The following is an 18,197-nucleotide window of genomic DNA, read 5'->3' on the forward strand; positions in this document are numbered from 1 at the left end:
TCAGGACACTCCATGATCATGGTCTTGAAGTCTAACCAGTGATCCAGAAGAGACCAGTAAGGATTAGAGAATGTGGCCTCCTTACATAAATATGTAAATCTTCTATTATTGGAATGTAGGCTTCTTCCCCAGAGGTCTAGTAGCAAAGTTATGTTTTGGGTAATAACTTGGTTGTGGAACTGCATGCTTAGCAACCCATTTTTAATATTGATTTTGGAGTCACTCACATATTCACTTGTGCATTTGTTCATCTGTTAAACAAATAGGACTGAGCATTAAGTCTAGGCTGGACTTTGGGGGAGATGCCAGAGATACTGTAATGAGTAGGACCTTGCCCCTGCTTCAGTTGACACAGCAGAAAAAGCCTACAGGGTGGAGAGGATATAAAGCAGTAGCTCACCTTGTACTTTTGACAGGCACACTTAAGCAGACTGGTGTTTTCACTGTAGTCCTTTTGGCTTTCCAAGCAGATGGTCTCACTGCAACTTTTGCAGCTCAGCAGGCATACCTGTGTTCCAATAAAACTTTATTAACAACAAGAAAAAAAGAAACTGGACATATTTGGCCCATGGGCCAGAGTTTGCTGGCTGTTGGAGTCAAACCTTGTTTGAGAAGGTTCCTGTGGGTTTTCTACCTTGAGAAATATAGCTGTGGCCAGTCCTGGTGGTGCAGACCTCTGATCTTCAGGAGGCTGAGTCAGGAAGATTACTACAAGCTGGAAGCCAGCCTGAGTTACATGGTGAGTTGAAGGTCAGCATGGCCTTCATAGTGAGACACTATCTAAAAAAAGAAGAGAGAGAGAAGAGAAAAAGAAATATAACTATATGAGGTTTACTGTTTGATTAGCCTGCAGTCTGTGATGTTAGAAGCTATCTTTTTGAAGATTGAAAATTGCTAAGCCAAAGGTCACAGTTCTGTCACTTTTGTAACCAGTTTTATTTCTAACTTTCCGGTATTTAGGCATTCTTTCTTCTTCTGACTCCGCATTGACTCATACTATTCTCCCTCACTGATCACACACCTTGTGTGGGTATGCATCACAGTTTAAATGCCTGCTTTGATGGGTATCTTCGGCACTGTAAGGAAATCGTCAGATGGCCTGAGAACATGGATCAGGATGCCACATCCTGGAAGCTGTAGGGAGAGTGAGGGAAAGGAGGCTTCTGTTCACAGAGACTTCTAAAAGATGCCTGCTGGTACTTTAAGAAGGGTCGGAGGGGCAGACATGTTGGAGAGGCAAGGGGACAAGTGTTTGTGACCATGTGATGCCTTCAAATGATGCTATACCAGGATTGCAGGGGAAGCAGCAGGCAGAGCCAGGCAGAGGCAGGTGGACCCACCTGAGCTGCCCAGTAACCTGGCCCCCATTCAGACTGATGTCTTACAGAAGGGAGGCCAGCAGGATGGGAAGGACAGGGATGTCTGACCTTGGGCTAAGCTACTGAACTTCTCTGTTGTCCTAATTGCTTTGGTTCTAGATCTGAATTGTGGAACATACACAGCAAAATAGAAAATGCAGATACCACACATTCATTCCCCAGTGGCAGGTTAGGGACCTACGATGGGACAGTGACAGTGGAGCCTCGGAAGACTCTCTGATCCAAGGAGGATGGAGATTCAAGGTCCCATGGCCCCTCAGCCCAGCAGCATAGCTGTCATTTCCCAAGATCTTTGCTAACATTGTGTCAGGCACTCTTCCCTGCTCTCCTGCGCATCCAGAGCCCAGGGCTACCTCCCTTGTTCCCCTGGGCAGCATCCCAGTTTTGCCAGTCCTCTTTGTTCCTCATGGTCATGTGGGAGAAACGGTCATGTGGCTCATGAAGCCAGATGACCACTGCTGACCCTGCAACAGCACAGGTGGCCAAGAGCACACCACAGTCACGGGGTGCCACAGCGTCCACAGGGTCTTGGAAGCCTGACCCCTGTGAATGTGTCCAGGGCCAGCAAGCCAGACAGACAGACTGAAAGAGCCCCAACACCCAGGATCCCAGACTTCCTCCAGCGGGGGAGTCAGAAAAGTGGGCCGGAGGGTGACAGGTGGCCAAGAAAAGAAGTTGCTCTGCAGAGGTAGACAAGTGTCCACAGTCAGACCTTGGAGGCTTGGGGCATAAATTCAATTTGCCTGACATCCACTCCCCCCTTACTCAAGTGCAGAGAAGCTAGGAACTAAAAAGCACAGGAGCGATCCCCACTGCAGAGACCAGGATGCGGGCATGGTGCTGAGAAGAAGCTGGCAGCAGCACAAGGGCATTCTCTCCTCTGCCTCCAGCCGCTCAGACTGTGGCATCTTCACCCCGAGGTCCAGTTCAGCTGCCTTGCTTCTCAAGAATCTGCAGCTGCTTCTTACCTACTTTGACCTCCAGATCTTTCTCCACTATTTTCAGCCAACATTTCACATTTTATTTTAATGTTTTTTTTAAACTGAGATGAAATTCACGTAATATAAAATCCACCATTTTAAAGAGTGCAATTCATAAATTAGTACATCCACCACCTCTAAACAGTACTAAAACAGTGTTGTCACCCTCAAAAGAGGTTCAGTACCTGATAGCTGCTCCTCACTTTTCCTCTCCCAGCCCCTGGCAGCCACAGCCCTGCATCCTATCTCTATGGAAGAGACCCTCTGCATATCTCCTAAAGAGAAATGTATAGCACACACATAGACTTCTGGCTCTGGCTTCTTTCACTCAGAATGTTTTGAGGTCCATCTACATGATGGCCTGTGTCCATGAGCTGTTCTTCTCTGTGGCTGGTTGTGTAGACTATGCGTGTGTCTGTAAAAGTGGACATTTGGCTGCGTCCATCTTTTGGCTATGGACCTTTGCATACAGGAGTTTGCCCATGACCCTGTTTTTAGTTCTTCTGGGTTTATACTAGATGTGGAAAAACAGGGTTCTATGGGACTCTAGTTCATTGAGTTTTAATTTAGTTCATTGAGGAGCCATCTACTTTCCTCATTTTAGTTTAAAGTATTTAGAGCTTTACACTTTGCTTTCTATATTCTTCAGGAAGCAGCCACCTACTGTCCCCTCCCCAGCTCTGCAGTTTGCCAAGGTCATCCTGACTTCTCAGGCCTCCCACTATGACTTGGCTGCCTGCAGACTTAGTGAGATTGACTCCTGTTCTGTCATTGAAGTCACTTACGAAGGGTCAAATGTGAGAGCCCTGGCTGATCCCAGCTTAACCTCAGCTTGTTTGGCCCCATATACTCTGTGTGTAGGCCCTGTGTCCCACAGTACCATACAGTCTCACATGGCCTGGAGTGTTCCTGCAGCAGGGACATGATCCAAGTAGAGGAATGATCAGGGCCTTCCAGCTGGCTTTAGGCCATGGTGTCTCCCTTGGGCTCTCTGGGTGGGACTAGCCAGGTGGCATCAGCATACTGGAGCCAGGGGTGTGGTCATGTTGGTGTGAGCAGAAGGAGAAGCCACATCAGGCAGGTGGGTTTCAGTAACAGGAAATTATGAGGCAGAATGAGAGGCAAGGCTGGGGTCAGGGGTCACAGGAAGTGAAAATGTCTTTTGAGCAGGTAGACAGGGCATGGCGGTCACAGAAGGGAATAAAAGGAACAAAACCAGCAAAAGACATTTGGCAAGTCCCAAGGTTTGGGAGAGGGTACACAGAGGGTACCCCAGGGGGCTTGTATGGCAGCCTGGGACAGAGGAGATTGCTCTTCTTGGGTCAGCTCTGCATACAGGCACAGAGGGCCACCAAGCATAGCTCCCAGGGCAGAAGCTTTGTCCTCTGTATGAAACCTTCCTTATCCACAGCCAGCAGGAAGTCCTGCAGATGAACTTGGGGGAGAGTATATGAGGCAGATGTGGGGAGAGAATAAGTCCCTGTGGTGGAAACAGAGCCCGAGTAAAGGTTCCTGTGCCCATGGCTTTGTCACTGCTCCATGTGGGATCTGGCTGAATCTCTCTGGACCTCTCAGAGTCCTTACCTGTCAAATGGGACAAAGGATAAGCCAGTGGTCTGTGAGCCACAGAGATGCTCTCAGGTCCCACCCTTGTATAGCCCAGTCTTGACTGAGCTTTGAATTAAAACCCCCCCAGAGTTGGTGGTGAGAAGAGTAAGAGCCGGTGCCTTAGAAGAAGGCACAGAGGGTATATGAGAACCCAGCCCACTACCACACCCTGGCGCATACACCAGGGCAGCCTCAGTCCCCAAAGTACGTCCAGCCAGACTCAGGCTCCTTCTCCACAGGTTGGCGCCATCGGCGATGAGGAGGAGTGGGTCTGCCTCTACGAGGAAGAGAATGAGCCTGATGCCCAGACTCTGGAAATCCCAAATCTCACGCCCTACACCCACTACAGGTGAGAGCATCTTGAGCAGGTGGCTTCTGTTGGCAAGAACAAACCCAGTTTTGTGTGTAAACTAGAAGTTCCCAAGTAGCAATCAATAAATAGTAAACCAAAAACTTAAGAAACAGGCAAGACACCTAGTTAAGTTTGACCACGTTATTTCCACCGGTACTAGACTGCAGAGTACCCCATAGAAAGGGCTCTCGATTGTATTCAGCATGATAACCAGAACCAAGCAGGCTGCGGAGATGTGGCGTTTCTCCTACTGAACTGTCCAACCTCTTGGGGCTATTAACATGCTGTGTGCAAACAAAGCATATGTCCTAGGAATATCCTTCTGCCTGCCTCTGTCTGGACCCAGGCATTGCTAGTCTTACCAATCAAGCACTTAACATGCCATTTAACCTTTTGCTTCTTGATCCTGAAACTTATCCAAGCAGTAAATCCTTGGCCTTAACAAAGGATAAAGTGATCATGAGCTGTTAGTGATGTTATAACTTCCCGTAAGAACATTGAAAAAGATGAAATTTCCAGTTATCACCAGATGTTGAGTTTGATAATGTCATTGTTCTGCCAGGATGGATACATTTCATGAGATCAGGGAATGAAAGAATAAGAATTACTAATTCAGGGAGTAAAAGGTGAAATTATACCTCATGAAGCACATTTTCTCAGTACAATATCAAAGTTACAGTTTAAAAAACCTAATAAGAGGCACGTTTTAGCATGTATTCAGTTTAACATCTTTTCTAAGCTTAAGAGCAGACAAATCAGACATATTACACTCATTTTCAGAGAAAAACATTAGTTTAAAATGAGCTGCTGGGATTCAAGATTTGCCATGTGAAATTAGCCAAAGCTCTATAATTATTCCAAAGATCAGAAACTATGATTAGAGATCACTGTCCCTATCTTAAATTCCTATAAATTTAAGGAACCTCTGTAATAAATATGTGTCAATACTTGAGATTTTTATTGTATATAAATTCAATTCAAATAACTATAGATATACATAGAACAAAGACAGAATAGAAAAAGCATTAACACACACCTTGAAGAGCACCCACCCCCACCTCACCTTGTGGATAAATAAACAGAGAGGTCTGATTTACTGGAAGTTGGGGGTTTCAGGGGAGGTTTCTGGCCATTGATGCTCCTCTGGAACCAACAGAGAGTGGATGTGGGATTCCCTGGGGCATTAAAAAGGCTCTGGATTTTCCAACTGTCCTTTAGTAGCAGCATTGTAACTCTTAGTTCTGTTGACTAGCACTTGAACCTTAATTCCTAAGCCACTTCTTATACTAGGACCAGCCAGTGGCAGCTGATGACATGGGTGTTTGGCCATCTGCCTCATCCAGTGATGCTTCACTTGGGAATTTAACCTCCATGAGTTGAAGAGATTTACCATGCTTCGAAAATGGTTCAGGAAAAGGGCTGGCCTTATGATTTGCATTTTAAATGAAACCAGGTAGAAAGAGTGTGTCCTTGAGCCATGGCCTTTGTGATACAGGTAGACACATGCCCAAGCCCTTCCCTGAGAAGTGGTCCTGGGTGAAGTATGTTATTACCTTTTGCATTGGGGTGACTCTTGTCAGTGACTTCTCCCCTAGATTTCGAATGCGGCAAGTAAACATCGTTGGTTCCAGCCCTTTCAGCCCGTCATCCCGGGTCATCCAGACCCTGCAGGCCCCACCTGACGTGGCTCCCACCAGCATCACAGTACGGACAGCCAGTGAGACCAGCCTGCTTCTGCGTTGGGTGGTAAGCTAGGGTCTGCAGGGCTGTGTCCTATAGACGCCATAGCTTGCCAGGAAACTCGGAGTTTAGCTATTCCTTAGTCATGTCTTTTCTTCATCCAGACTAATCCCATTGCTACACCCAAAAGTATTACACATTACAGTTTTAGTATAGGATCTAGAGCAGCCCAGGATATAACATTATCAGCATTCCTCCCTCTGTTCTTGGGATGAGGGCTGCTCTTTAGGAAGGAATGCAGACCTGTATGAGTCTTTAAGCTCAGTCAACTGAACCAGTACTCGGTAGTATTTGTAAGACAGCCAGCCTGATGTTTAATCGGAGCATTTTCCACAAAATTAAGCCAAAATGTATTAAAAGAAATTATGTCCAGCTCATTACTAACAGGGTTTCATTTAATTAGCAGAAGAAAAGTTTGAAAGACAAATAGAATAAGGGTCTAAGAATATTCTCCCAAGAAAATGCTTTTGGTGGAATTGGCTCTATCAGATAGGCCTGTCCTTTAAGAACTTGAAAGGCAACAGTATTGCGGTATCAGCTCTTCACAGACTTTCACTCATTGCCAGCCCCTGCCCGATTCCCAGTACAATGGGAACCCAGAGTCCGTGGGTTATCGGGTGAAGTACTGGCGCTCAGACCTCCCGTTCACGGCACTGGCCCAAGTCGTCAACGACCGGCTGGAGAGGGAGCTCACCATCGAGGAGCTGGAAGAGTGGACGGAGTACGAGCTGCAGATGCAGGCCTTCAATGCCATCGGGGCCGGGCCCTGGAGCGAGGTGGTGCGTGGCCGGACACGAGAGTCAGGTGAGAGGAGGGCTGGTCCCAAGACATGGCCTCTCCACCTCTCACTGGAGATGGGACATGATAAACCTGAGTCACCAAATCACAAACCAGTGGCATCGTGTTAGCATGTCCCACTTGTGTCTATGTTGGTACACTCCTGCCCACTGGCTAGGCCAGGTGTGCCTACCACATAGCTCTTGTTAGACAAGCCTCACAAGAAGTTCAGGTGAAACTCCACTGGGGCACAAGCCATTTCTTTGAAGTTGGTGATGAATTCTAACAGGCTGGACTCATGACTTTTTAAGTTAGGGATAATTTTGCTACCAATAATGAAAAGGAGGCATGCGTAAAGATCCAGTGAAACAGGCTGGTCACAACACTTTAAGTTAGGGATAATTTTGCTACCAATAATGAAAAGGAGGCATGCGTAAAGATCCACTGGAGAATCTTTAACCTGTAATGTGTCCAGGCTCTCCCCTTCAGAAATCAGTATGGATAGTATGCTCAGTGATTTACTGCAGTAACAGATGCATCCCCAAATAGAATTTGGTTTTTCAGTCTTCGTGCAGTCTGAGATGGGTTCCTGGTGGGTGAGTGGACTTCTTCCAGGAGGTGACTCAATGACCTAGTTTTTGCTATACCATGGGATTAGTCACCATCTGTTCCCAGGGGAAAGGGAAAGAGCAAAGAAGGGGCACATGTCCCTCTGGAAGCCTGTTAAGAAATGCCCTGGTCACCCTGCTCTTCTCCTTCAGCCTTGGTCACAGGATACTGCTGATTGTCAGGGAGAAAACAAGTATCTTTGATCAACACCAAGTGGTCTCTCCTGCAGTATGCTGATGACAAGCCTGTCCCTTCATCTTCTAGGCTTTATGGGGGGACTGAAGCCAGTTTCAGCATCTCTGTAGCTTTCACTCATACAAACACAATGGGAGGGGTGCAGCACATACTCTGCAAAGACTGTAACAGGGATCAGCCTTCTGCCCAGTTCACATTGGCAAGGTGGTCTGACAAGAAAGGGGCCAGATGCCCCCTCCCATCCTTGACAGATGTCACAGCATGGACTTGACACATTGAGGAGTTGTTCATTCTAGACTGAGCAAGGCTGTTAGGAAGAGCTCTTAGAATAAACTCCGACATGAGTCTACACAAGGGTGAGGGGAAGGTGTGAACCATATCAGAAGTCCAAGGTGAAGATCCAGCCCCCTACTCCTTCCCACAGGAAGTCTTCATTTTCCTTATTGTCATCAAATGATTCTCTTTGGTAACTGTGTTAAGCCTCACTGTGGCTCCATTACAGACTCAGTGGTATTTTTTGAGCCTCATGTGAGATTCCTTCCTGGAGGCTCCCAGGGGACAGACACATCAGAGAGTTTGCCTTAGGACCTGAGGAGGGACAGGAAGGAGGTAAGAGGTAGTGATGCCATCAGTGGCCATCTCTACTCAGAGCGCTGGAAAAGCCCAGGCCCACTCCCCAGCCAGAACCTCTCTGCTCCCCTCCACATGCCACACCATTGGAGGAAGTCCCCCGTGGTAACGGTAGTGGTTCAAAATACCAAAATTAATTGATTAAAAATTTAAATGTTGAAAACTGCATTAGGAGATACTTAAAATCCAATCTGACTTTGACAGGAAATATTTGGAAGAATGAGTTGGGAAGGCCAAGTGCATGCCAGTACCTCGAAGAAAAGTCTAGTCAGCCAGGTGGGGGGAGTTAAGAGTACACAGTGGGCATATGTTTCCTGGCTGGCTGGAGGTGGCTTTGGGGCAGACATCCTCAGGTTGAAGGCAGTTGAGAGGGAGAGAGGAACAGATGCCTGCCCCAGTGCTGAAAAAGAACACAAAAAATGGGCCATGGTGGCAGTAAGGTCTATGAGGAGAGCTGGAGTGAGGAGATGGCTGGCCTGATGAACCAAACAGGTCCTCGCTCCCACTGCTTGTTACTCAGTGCCCACTGGGCACTGTGTGGCTGTATCAGATCACCCATGTGTCAAAATGCCAGCACCTCACCTCCAGGGGCCAGCCAGCAGGGGTGCCAGTGGGTCTCCACACACTTATGCAATGTAAGCACAAAGGCCATTCCCTTGCATTACTGTGCAGTTACAGCTCAGGGAGCACCAGGCAGAGGCCCTCTTCTCATCCTCTTTACTCCCTCCTGCCAATGACAGACAACAGACAGGTCAGAGCGGACCCTGCAATCCTAGGGACACAGTTGGATTTCTAGAGCCATCTCCAAGCCAAAGCAATCACAGAGCTTGCGGCTTTATTTCTTCCTAATCTTCTCCTGGGAGGTGGTGAAGTAGGTGGAAGAGCCCCTCAACACAGGACAGAGACAGAACTGTTGTCAGGTGGGGATACTGTCAGCATAATGTGAACCTAGGAACCCACTAACGAGAACCACTTGCAGACTCACTGGCTTGATGACCCAGCAGACCTCTGGGAAGAAAGGTGTTTAGAGAGAGGTTTGCCAAAGCAAGCCAGGACTCACTTCCCACCACAGATCCTATTAGGTCAAAGAAGACTGAGGTGTTCTGATACATGGCTTGTGACTATGACCATGTTGGTTTTCAAAAAGCTCCGTTATCATTAACATCTGAATCTTTGTGACAAAGAAAAGAACTTGAGAATTTTTAAGGGATAAATCCAGTAAGAGGCAGACCTATCAAATTTTTTTTTTAATTTGCTATATCCAACTAGAAAATTATGGATAAAATATTTTTAATTTAAATTTATTGATTACTTGGAAGGAAAACAGTGAAATCACCTAATGTGAGCAGCATAAAGGGAACTTAATGCTGAGAAGCAAGGGTTATGCCAGGCAGGTGGGGCAGCCAGTCCATTCACATCCTGTAAGGACTTGGGATTTGTTGCCCCTGAGGAGTGGGAGGGTCACCCCCTAGTCAGGGGTGTGGGGTGAGATCCTGAACACCATGTGAAGACAAGGTTCTTCCATAAGGAGGCTAAAGGTACCTGCCCGCAGAGGCTGGCTGTCTGCCTAGACTGTGGACAGGGAAAATTATCTCTAAGTCCCGTGTCTGACTCAAGTTTGAATTCTGGGTGTTCGCTTTATGAATGGTCCCAGAAACTTCCAAAAGAGAAATAATGAAGAATTGAGTTCCAGAAACAAAAAGCACAAGCAGTAAATGAAAAAATAGGGGTTCATCAGAATGAATTTTGTGCTTCACAGAATATCATATAGAAAATGGAAAAAGAAAGTGTTTTCTCGTCATGTATCTAACAAGAGGCTTGTATCTAGAATACATAGATTCTCCTTACTTCACAATGAAAAGACAAATCATTCAGTTAAAAATCAGGCAAATGCCTAAATAGACATTTCCTCAAAGGAGATAGACAAATAGCTAATAAACATATAAAAAGATGCTTAGTATTACTGGCCATTAAGGAAATGCAAATCAAAACCACAATGAGGTATCACTTCATAGCCCTAAGACAGTTAAAGTAGAAAAAAATGGATAATAGCAAGTGTTGGTGAGGGTGTGGAGAAATTAGAACTTCACATGCAGCTGATGGGAATATAACATGGTGCAGCCACGTTGGAAAGTAACTGGTCATTCTCAAAAGATTAAGCATAGAGCTCCCATATCACACAGCAGATCCACTGCTAGGTGCAAAGTATGATAAAAAATTATAGCTAATTTAATTTTTAATTGATTATAGTAAAAGACATATTGCTATTAATCCCCTTCAGAATATTCCCTCTCACTTCAAAAGCACTAAGCCTATCATTCTTGCCGCTTTCTTTTTTACTGTTTCCTTTGTTTGTTTGTTTGTTTGTTTGTTTGTTTGTTTGTTTGTTTGTTTGAGACAGGATCTCACTAAGTAATCAAGGCTGGTCTCGAACTCGAGGCAATCCTCCTGTCTCAGGCTTCTGAGTGCTGGGATTACAGGTGTGTGCCACCACGCCAGCTCTCACCACTTTCTGAAGTACTTCTCGAAGTCATCTTTCATGTTTTTAGCTGTGCTGTCGTGGCTGACTTGAGGTCCTGAACTGCCTCAGAATGTTTACCATTTGCAATCATTCTGATGGTGGGGGAGATGCAGGAGCTGCATGGTGCCAGATCTGGTGACTGAGGAAAGATGAGGAAACATCATGAGGTTTTTATTTGACACAAATTACTGTATATATTTTGAATTAATTCAGTGCATTAAGGAAACCACAAAAAGACACTCCCAGAAGAGGGTGTGGGGCTTCTTTGGGGGTAATGATAAGTTCTAAAATTCCTTGTGATAATGATTACATAGCTCTGTGAATTGTACACCATAAATAGGTGAATTCATGATAGATGAGTTCATACCTCATGAAAGGTATTTTCTAAAGAGAAACTCAGCCTTCTGTAGATTAACTTTATATAGATTAAATGTTATTAAAATAAGTGTGCTTCATAGATTGTGCATTTTGCATATGGGCAAAAGTCTTGATCATCCTCAGTGCCCGTATCTTGTCACTCTTGGGGAAACATCAACCCTTCTAAAATAGCTCTGTGTTACACCCCAGTAGAGGACTGTCCTGTCCACTAAAATACAATTAAAACAAAAAGGAAATGTGAAGCGAAGAAAGGCAGGGAAGGAAAGGGCAGAGGACAGAAAGGGACAGGAAAGGAAGAGGGAAGTTAATTTCAGGTTAGACTTAGTGTACAGCCAACAAAAGCAAATATTTTCTCTCTGGACAAATATTGTCATAGCTAAGTTGTCACAGGTAAAAATCAAGCCCTTTTTATAGTGAATCACAAGTATAAAATGTATGAGGACATAATCTGCCACAAGTAAACATGAACAGTTTTTTTTTTAAGATCAAGGGCCTTGATTGCTTTACAGTATATGCTAGTCTGAAAGAGAATATATAATAAGTATCTTTTACATTATTGTGGTCTTGAATAATTAAAAGAAAGCATTAAAATTTTGAAGATTAAAAATACCTTTTTAAAATTAGATTGATAATTGGAAAGTACCAAAAAGGACCCAGGCATCAAAAATAAAAATCTATGGTTGAAATAAATAGCAGTTTAGATGCTGCTAAAGAGAGAATTACCAAATTGGAGGTTAAAGAGAGAATTACCAAATTGGAGGCTAAATCTGAGCCTGTAACTCAAATACAGAGAAAAACATAAAGATTGAAAATAAGACATAGATTAAATGACAAAAAACAAGCTGCAAGGATCTAATAGAACTCCAGAATAGAAAGGGAAGGAATGTGCATAGATCTGCTAAGAAAGTCCAGAATTGGTAAAAGATGTTATTGTTCTAAAGAAGCATAAACCTATACAAAAATATATTATAGTACAACTATAAAAGACTAAAGTAAAAAAGAAAGCTGTAAAAGCAGTTGGAACAAAAGTCAGATAACCCAGAAAGGTAATTGCAATAATTTGATGTAATTTCTCAAGATCTATAAGGCCAGAGATTGGCTGGGTAACCATCTTTCAGGAGCTGAAAGAAAGGACTATCAAGCTCAACTTTTGTACCCAGCTAGACTATTTTTCCAGGATTTCATCCAGAAAACAACAAAATTACATGGTATATAAAAATTAAGGAAATGTAATAAAAATGAAAACATTGTTTTAGTAACTTTGCAAAGAATACTCCTCAAAGGCAGTAAACCAATGCAAAATTGCTGAGTTGGATCTATATGTTTCCTACAAACATTTCTAGGTCTTGTTTTTTGTTTTTGTTTTTTTGTTTTTTGTTTTTTGTTTTTTTTTTTTTTTGAGACAGGCTCTCACTATGTAGTTGAGACTGACCTGGAACTCACTATGTAGCCCAGGCTGGTCTCAAACTCATGGCAATCCTCCTGCCTCAGCCTCCCAAGTGCTGGGATTACAGATGTGCGCCACCATGCCTGGCCATTTCTAGCTATTGAAACCTACAGTAGTTTTCTTGTTTTTTTCTGGCTTTGTTCTCTCAGATAGTCATGTATCTCTTTCACAGTAACTCTGAGTTAACTTTTTCAAGCAGTGTTGTTTATTTTGTAGAATAATGTTGAGGAATAGACTTCACAGCAAGAGAGGCATATGGTATTTGGCTTTGTCTTAAGTTAAACCCCTCATGTGTAGCTGGAGGGAAATTGTAAGAAGCCCATGCAGAATGAACTATTGACTGAAGCGTGGTTGTATTCGTAGTTATTTAATTGAGATATTTTCTGAGCAAGAGGAAGAATCATTCTTGCAGCTGAAATTTTGCTTGATGAGTCATCCTGTCTTTTCTTCTGAAGGTTATAACCAACAGAAAATTCTTTTTTAGATTTCCATTGAATCGTTTTGTTTAGCTAGAAACTTCAGTACAACACATTTCTTTGGGAGAAAGAGAAGAGTTTTGGTTCAAGTATTTTCATCACAAATTAAACAACTGTGTTATTGATCTTCAAGATTTGGAGTTTTCAAGATTCAGTTTTCAGACATCTTTAGTGCTTTAATTATAGGGTTTTCAGGACCCCTTTTGAGTTGATCTCTCCGTTAGGGGCTGGTTCTCAGTGTTGACTCCAACTGCACATACATGCCAGGGGAGATTGAGGTGCTCCTACAATGCTGTGGGTTCTATAGGACTTCAGATCCTCCACCTTCTGGATAGTTTTGAGAACTTCCTTCCCTGTGGGCTCCTCTCTCTGGCTCCCATTCCCCACCTAGTGCAGTGATTATGACTTCTTGCTTCTCTCCTTCCAAATAACACATAGCACTCTGTCTTGAGCACAGAAATCCATCCTACATAGTCCAGCTCATTATTTTAGTTGGAGGAAGGACAAATGAGCATGATAGTTGCAGGGGCTAAACAGTGGAGCCAGTGGGCAGGGGAGGGGTTGGAGAGGGAGCTGAAGGGTGAACAAAGCTCCCAATCACTGTCCATGTAAAAGTCTCACATCAATGAAAACTGGAGTCCCCTGAAATCCTCAAAAAGAGGGCTGGAAACATGGAAAGGACACCTTGAGCCACATTTAAATGATGTTTACAGTTTTGGACTACACTCTAACAGGTTCCATGACATCTTATGATATATTATAGAGATAAATGAGGCTTAAAAAATCAAAAGAGGCTACATCCGGAGAAGCAATGAACTACACAGTGAGACTCCTGTAGAGGAGAGAAGACAGGTGGAGAAGTAGAAAGTAAGCACTTGGAATGAGTTGTTGATGAAAGGGAATTTCTCAGAACAGCTGAAAATTTAAGATGTTGGAAAAGAAGTTAAATCTATCTCAAAATAGGTGATGGGTAAGATTTTTTTTTTTCAAAACTTTAGACAATACCTGGTAACAAAATGGCAGATTGTCTCTGATTAGAATTTGAATTAGCTGAAATTTTAATCCCAAACTCTGCCATTTACTCTTTCTTCTCTAGCAGCCCACCTCACTCTCCCTTGTGAGAAGTTCAGGCATGTTCAAAGCACAGAGCCTGAGTTGCTAAAGTCACCAGATAGCTGTGGTTCTTTGGGACCTTGCTGGCTCTCCAGTAGACAGATGTGCCTGTTACCTACCACATCTTGGAAAATCAGCAATCATTTCTGGATCTGTAGTGAGAATTGAGCACTTACAGCTTCAAAGACTGACCTGCAGGAAGCAGTTCAAGGTCTGAGAGGTGGACCATTGGGTTGCCATGACAGTGACCTCTTTTTACAGGTGGAGATAGGTTTTAGCACACAGCGCTAAAGTCATGGGTATAAAATACATCTGGTATTCTCATTTTAATAAAGTCAGATCAATTGTAGCTTTAACTTCCTTTAGTAATAGTGACTCCTTTAATTCCAGTTGTTTCAAAGTACTGGCTTTTACTCTTTTCTAATAAAATAAATATGTGTAAGCCATTTCCTTGCAATAGCTGCAGAGGCATTAAGATGCCCAGGTAGCGCCCTTGTGGGCTAGGGATGTGTGCATGAGCCACAGGAACCACAGCTGGAAGGCCTCTGGGATAAATATCCTTCCTCTTCAGAGAAGGAACTACACTGAAAATTAGCAGTATTCCTTCTGTGTGACATATCTGCTCAAATACATGGATTCCATTTGTTGAGTGACTAACAGAATGAATGATTCTCACCTGACATATTTGGGAAGAAGATTATCTATTAGGTTGGGCTGACCAATACTTTCCTTCCTATATATATAACCAAGCCTGCAGCCTGTCCTAGAAGGTGCACCTTTTCTGTGTTATAGAAACACTCACTGGCCTGCCCCAAAGGTAGTCTGATGCCAGTGGGCCAGGGAGAGGGCCCAAGGAGGGTTGCCACCATGCTGTGTCTTGGTGGAGATCTTCCTCTTTCTTTACCTCACACCACATAATCACCTGACAGTGGTCAAGCTTGCCAAATTTCTAGACTTTTATGAATATTGGCATTCTGTCATAAAAAGGATGTTGGTGTTTTAGCAGAGTACCCCAAAGTGGGTGACTGAAATGATGGAGATGTATTTTCTCACAGTTCCAGAGACCAGAGTCTGAGGCCCAGGGTCCAAAGGTACCAGGAAGGCTCTACCCCAGCCCCTTTCCAGTCTCTGGGCATCCTTGGGCCATGGCAGCAGCTCTCTTATCTTCCCATGAAATTGCCCCTATGTGTCTCTGTCCCCAAATTACCCTATTTCATAAAACACTGGTCAGTTGGATTAGAGGTATACCCTACTCCATGACTGCATCTCAACTGTCTTGTTTCCAAATGTCTCACATTTTGAGGTACTTGGATTTGGAACTCCAACACAGGAATTTAGAGAATCACAGGATTCAGCTTCTGACAAAGGCCAGTGCATTTTGACCTAGAGCAGGGAGCAATCCCATGGCAGAGAGCAGCATTACAGTGCAAACCCACAGGCTCTGCAACCAGGAAGAAGCCCTTAGGGATGTATGGGTGAGTGAATGAGTGAATAGGAAAGGGAAAGAGAATCAGGAAAACCCCTGGGAGTGGACTCGAGGAGCCCACTGTCATGGAGCCCTATAGACTGTGCCCTCTACTCCCAGCAGTGCTTTCATCCTCCAGGACCAGAGCTTACAGTACCGTCACTTCTGTGTCTTCAGAACTAATGCTGAAGATTGTCTGCTAAGTCAAAGTGTTGGGCACCTGGAAAGGGAGAGCTGGGCTCTCACATCCTCCGTGAGACACAGTGAACTTCAAGCGGGCCTCCTCCTCCTCGCCCTGGTATAGTGTGACCATAAGGCCCAGGCCCAGAGCCCGCTTTGCTCATGCCCTGTTATAATAACTGGTGCATCCTCCAACTTCCTTAAGTACTTCCCCAGGTCCATTTTTTTCCTGTCTGAGCTGCCTTTGAAGTGTAAATGGATCTATTAGAAAATTAGCTAAGCAATTGAGATTATCTAAAGTATAAAGTGCTTGTTTTTAAGGCTTCACTGTTATCTTTATACACTTTACATCTGCATCCTGGCATACATCTCAAAACAGTTTGTGACAACATCAATGAAGGAAAGAATGTGTAAAAGCATGAAAATAATCTGACATGCACAGGGGCCAGGAATTGCACCAATGTCAGTGCAGGCAATCCTGTCTCCCTGTCAGATATTCCTTTAGACAGAAACAATGATGAGGCTCCTCCAGCCTCAGGCCTCCCATCTGTAGGCAGGGTTAACAACACCTTGGATCACCAGGGGGAATCAACTCGATCAGGACGCTGAGGACCCTCGGCCCAGAGACAGCACGTGGGAAACCTCTCCTCCTCTTTTCTCTGAGTACATCATAAAGTCATCCTCTGTTCAGTCCTCCTGTCCCCATCACTGAGAAGTCAGACCTGTATCTGTCTGAGAGCGAGGTTCCCTATTTAAGATAAAGAGCCTCCAGGGCGTGAATTATCACAGAAGACAGACTAAGCATATTTTCTTGCTGGATGGACTCAGGTGAAATTGAGCTCTAAATACCTAGGATTTATGGAATTTGTTGCTAATATTAAAGAGATTTACATATCTGGTATAGTCCTGCAAGTTTAATCTGATTCTTACAGAATGCTCAGCATATATCACTATTTCAAGGACAACTTGATTATTTGACTGAAAGTTTTATTTATTTATAGAAGTATTTTAGACTTTTGATGGTAACCAGTATAATTCATTCTCTGCAGTTCCTTCAGCCGCCCCTGAAAATGTATCCGCAGAGGCTGTCAGCTCCACCCAGATTTTATTGACATGGGCATCCGTCCCTGAGCAGGACCAGAATGGGCTCATCCTGGGCTATAAGGTATGTATTATGCAGCTATCCTCCCCTAGATCTGCTGTGCTGGCTGGGGTCCTGATTTTCTACATCTCTTATCTAAGCCCATTACAGTCTGGGAAGAAGGCACTGGTATGACTGCTTATCATACACCCCCAAATTCTAAAGTGAGCTGCAAGTTGAACATCATACTACGAAGCTCAGGCCCTGGTTCTGCCCTCACTGGGCCAGATTCTCTCTGCTCCTCTGTTTCCTCACTTGTAAAATGGAAATAACAATAGCAGCCACTACCCAGAGTCAGTTTGAGAATCAAGGGGTCATTGCTCCCTGCTCATGCTAAGTGCTGATAGACATTGTTGTGTGTGTGTGTTTACATGTCCTCATTGCCCAGGGCAGTCCAAGGCAGTGTCCCTGTAAGATGTCCCAGTTTCTCAGGGTTCCATCTTCCATGCACATCCTAGGCCCTTTAAGACCTGCTGTGTCCTGTGCACCACTCAGTGGTAATAAGCACTGTCTCTAGGTTCCATCCCTCCACTCAGGTCTGCCAAGCAGCAGAAGGAGCACCTTGGATTTGGCCAGGAAGGCCATACTTCTCTGGTACTCTGTTTCACGATTGTGAGCAGGCCTCCTTTCTGCTTTTCTGCAATTTGGATGCCTATTATTTGGTTACCCCCTCCTGTCCTCATAGATCTTCCTTCTTCCTTGGGAATTGTAGTTGCTCCTCCCGGCTCCATGATACATGGCAGGCCATCCTACATGACGATCCTGTGACAAATGACAACCCCACAATACATAACAATGTGATACGTGAATGCCCCATTATACATGACCATGCTGTGGTACATGGAGTGTCGTGGTGCTTGGCAGTCCTACTGAGTGGGCTCAGGAGCCAAAACTCCATACCACATTGCTGGGTCTTAGTGAAAAGTTCTTGCTGGTTACCTCTACTCCTTTCTGATTTGCCGGTATCTGGCTTTCCAGATCACAAGTTACAGGAAGCAGCTCAGAGAGGGCGGGCTTGGAAAGAGGATATGGGACCTAAGTGAGACATGTGGGCCTGGAGGAGAACACCCTGGGTGTTGTGCTTACAGCCCAGGGAGACAACCTTGAGGTTCACATGAGAACAAACAGCCTTCTGGGGCAGGAATGCGGTTTCCATGGAACTGGAACACCAACTGGCTGCTGGCTGCTGGCTGCTGGCTGCTGGCT

At 44.5% G+C, this 18,197-nt stretch overlaps 1 protein-coding gene across 4 annotated transcripts in view; it reads left to right on the forward strand.

The window, feature by feature from the left end:
- The window catches only part of Sdk1 (sidekick cell adhesion molecule 1), a 551,006-nt gene that overhangs the window by 426,122 nt on the left and 106,687 nt on the right, over positions 1–18,197 (forward strand). For 3 of the 4 annotated variants that reach the window (XM_010642816.2, XM_033764800.1, XM_010642820.2), the window contains 4 exons: positions 4,207–4,316; positions 5,915–6,065; positions 6,626–6,863; positions 16,900–17,015. In XM_010642816.2, the coding sequence (XP_010641118.1) occupies positions 4,207–4,316; positions 5,915–6,065; positions 6,626–6,863; positions 16,900–17,015 (615 nt within the window). Of the gene's footprint in view, positions 1–549; positions 740–4,206; positions 4,317–5,914; positions 6,066–6,625; positions 6,864–16,899; positions 17,016–18,197 lie in introns of those variants that run through there. The other variant, XM_010642821.3, reaches the window with a different exon arrangement.

The sequence above is a fragment of the Fukomys damarensis genome, unplaced genomic scaffold (genome assembly GCF_012274545.1).
Source record: "Fukomys damarensis isolate Sample0158 unplaced genomic scaffold, DMR_v1.0_HiC HiC_scaffold_17, whole genome shotgun sequence".
Taxonomy (NCBI): domain Eukaryota; kingdom Metazoa; phylum Chordata; class Mammalia; order Rodentia; family Bathyergidae; genus Fukomys; species Fukomys damarensis.